This window comes from Pteropus vampyrus, unplaced genomic scaffold (genome assembly GCF_000151845.1).
Source record: "Pteropus vampyrus isolate Shadow unplaced genomic scaffold, Pvam_2.0 Scaffold252, whole genome shotgun sequence".
In the NCBI taxonomy this organism is placed as follows: Eukaryota; Metazoa; Chordata; class Mammalia; order Chiroptera; family Pteropodidae; genus Pteropus; species Pteropus vampyrus.
This window is the reverse complement of record NW_011889033.1, coordinates 312,719-314,838: the sequence shown is the minus strand read 5'-3', so window position 1 is coordinate 314,838 and position 2,120 is coordinate 312,719. Positions and strand designations below refer to the sequence as shown.

The following is a 2,120-nucleotide window of genomic DNA, read 5'->3' as shown; positions in this document are numbered from 1 at the left end:
GATTCAGAATTTCAACTGCAACTAAGACTCAGCTTAAACTGGGGAGCGTCTGAACCGAGAATAGAATGCTAACAGAGTGTCGGCGCTGTTCGTCTATTTGCTTAGACGGGGTTTTCTGGGGTGGCTGCTCGGCTGGTTTGTTGAAAGAAAAAGCAGCTCTAGAGAAGACTGACCGGCAGGTCCGTTGGTAAAAGGGAAAAGGCTCCCCCTACCCGCTTGTCAAACATCACTTCTCCCCCGGGGACCGGGCACAGTTCCTACTCATCCGTCCGCGGAGGGCTTCGATTCTCTGGCCGCCCATGCAATTATTCGAGTGAACAAATCACATCCCCCCGTGGGCACCAGAGGACACCCCACCCCCTTGGTACTTCAAAGCCTGCCTCCCATAGCCCCTGCTCATTCGATCCGCAGCCCCGAGGGGCCCTGCGTGTCAGGCGGTGTCCTTCTCCCCTGGGTGTGAGTAAATGCGACCATTAAGTCGCCGTCAAAGTCACGTGCGGCATGTTCGGCCACCCCACACCCGCGGGTGGGTCCCGCCCCCAGCCAAGGCGGCAGAAACACTCACGCGAAGATGCAGCGCTGCCAGCGCCTCAGCTCGGCCTGCTCCTCCGTCGCGGCCTCCAAGTCGTCCTCCTTCAGTCTCTGCCTCACGCTCTGGACGCCCTCCTGGTCCCTGTCCCTCTCCTCGGCCTCCAGCTGCTCGGCCCGGGCGGCCGTCTCCTTGCTGTGCTCCTCCAGGACCTGCTGCAGGAAGAGCCAGGGCGCACCGCGCCTGAGCAGCTCCTGGGCCACCGCCGAGTTCTGCAGGCGCCACAGCTCCTCGGCGGCCCTCTGGGACAGCGAGAGGGTCAGGGCCCTGAGGCCGTCCAGCGCGGCCTGGTCCAGGCACTCCTGCAGCTCCTCCAGGGCGGCGATGTGGCCGGCCACCAGGCTCCGCCACTGGCCCAGGTACTGGCTCACATCCTCGGCGGCCCGAAAGGCGTCCCCGAGGGACAGCTGCTCCTTCCGCTGTTCCTTGTGCTGGCGGGAATTCCGGAAAGGACAATGAGGTGGGGGCAAAAGCCTCGGTGAATAAAGCCCTTCAGAAAACACTGGAGATTTGTCAAAGGAGTCACAGAGTGCTGAAGCTTCCCGCCCCCCCTCGATGAGCTCACATGTACAAAACCATCCTCCAGGAAATAACCCAGGATGCAGGGAAAACTTCATTTGCTCCATGTCTCCAACACGCATTCGCCGACAAGGCAAAGTGGAAGAGGCAGCCCCCCGGAATCCAATCACGCCCCCCCCCGCCCCCCAGCAGGCCGAGTGACGGAAGCGAGCACCTGAACCTCACTGCGTCTGTTCCTAATCTGCGAAGGGCGGAGGATATAACGGGGCGCACTAACGGGGTGCACCTCACAGGGCAGCTGCACACGGAGCGTGCCGAGGGACACCTGCTATCATGGCTCCTGTGTGCCAGGCACGTCGTGGCCGCACACTGTGACGATCCACGAGGAAAAACCCTGAGCTCCCCGAGAGACGGCTTCTACGAGGTCTGATGGAGGAGGTCACAGCTCGGTCGGGTGAAGCTATGGGGAATGAGTATTCCCGGGAGAAAGCACAGCAAGAGCAAAGGTCCGGGGGTGGGAAAAAGCCGGCACGCACGGCCACGTCCCCCACGGTGTCGCGTGCAGCGGCGCACCTGCCGGCCACCTCGGTTCTATTCTGTGAGATCATGGGATGGTCCTCCCTACGATCATGGCTCCTGGTGACCCGAGAGTGCCACGTCCTTCCTTCTGCACGTGAAAGGGCCTCAGCACTGCAGACACAACCTAGGCCTTTGGGTGGAGCTACGTGCTAGCGCTGCATCAGTCATAAGACCCATCGAGAGCAGCTGCAAGGAATTATGCTCACGGAAGACGGCTGAACTTCTGCGGTGCATCCGTCCTTCAGATCCTAACCTTGCATCGGGCCTGACCATCACAGAAAGGTGGCCTTGGGCCCCGCTGTTTTGATTGTTTAGCTAATGCAGATGGATGAGGTGACGCTCATGATGGAGTAGAGGTCACCGGTCAAGGTGAGAATCATGGCTTTCTGATGGGCCCCAAATGGGATCATTAAAAGCAGACTTTCTATCACTC

The 2,120-nt window shown here is 60.4% G+C and overlaps 1 protein-coding gene across 11 annotated transcripts in view; it reads right to left on the bottom strand.

Annotated features, from left to right (window-relative positions):
* Positions 1 to 545: 545 nt before the first annotated feature.
* The window catches only part of EVC2 (EvC ciliary complex subunit 2), a 41,653-nt gene continuing 40,078 nt past the window's right edge, over positions 546 to 2,120 (bottom strand). For 7 of the 11 annotated variants that reach the window (XM_023520192.1, XM_023520189.1, XM_023520191.1 and 4 more), the window contains one exon: positions 547 to 1,020. In XM_023520192.1, coding sequence (XP_023375960.1) covers positions 562 to 1,020 — 459 coding nt within the window. In that variant the 3' untranslated portion in view covers positions 547 to 561. Of the gene's footprint in view, positions 1,023 to 2,120 lie in introns of all 11 variants that reach the window. The other 4 variants (XM_023520190.1, XM_023520196.1, XM_023520194.1 and 1 more) reach the window with 2 other exon arrangements.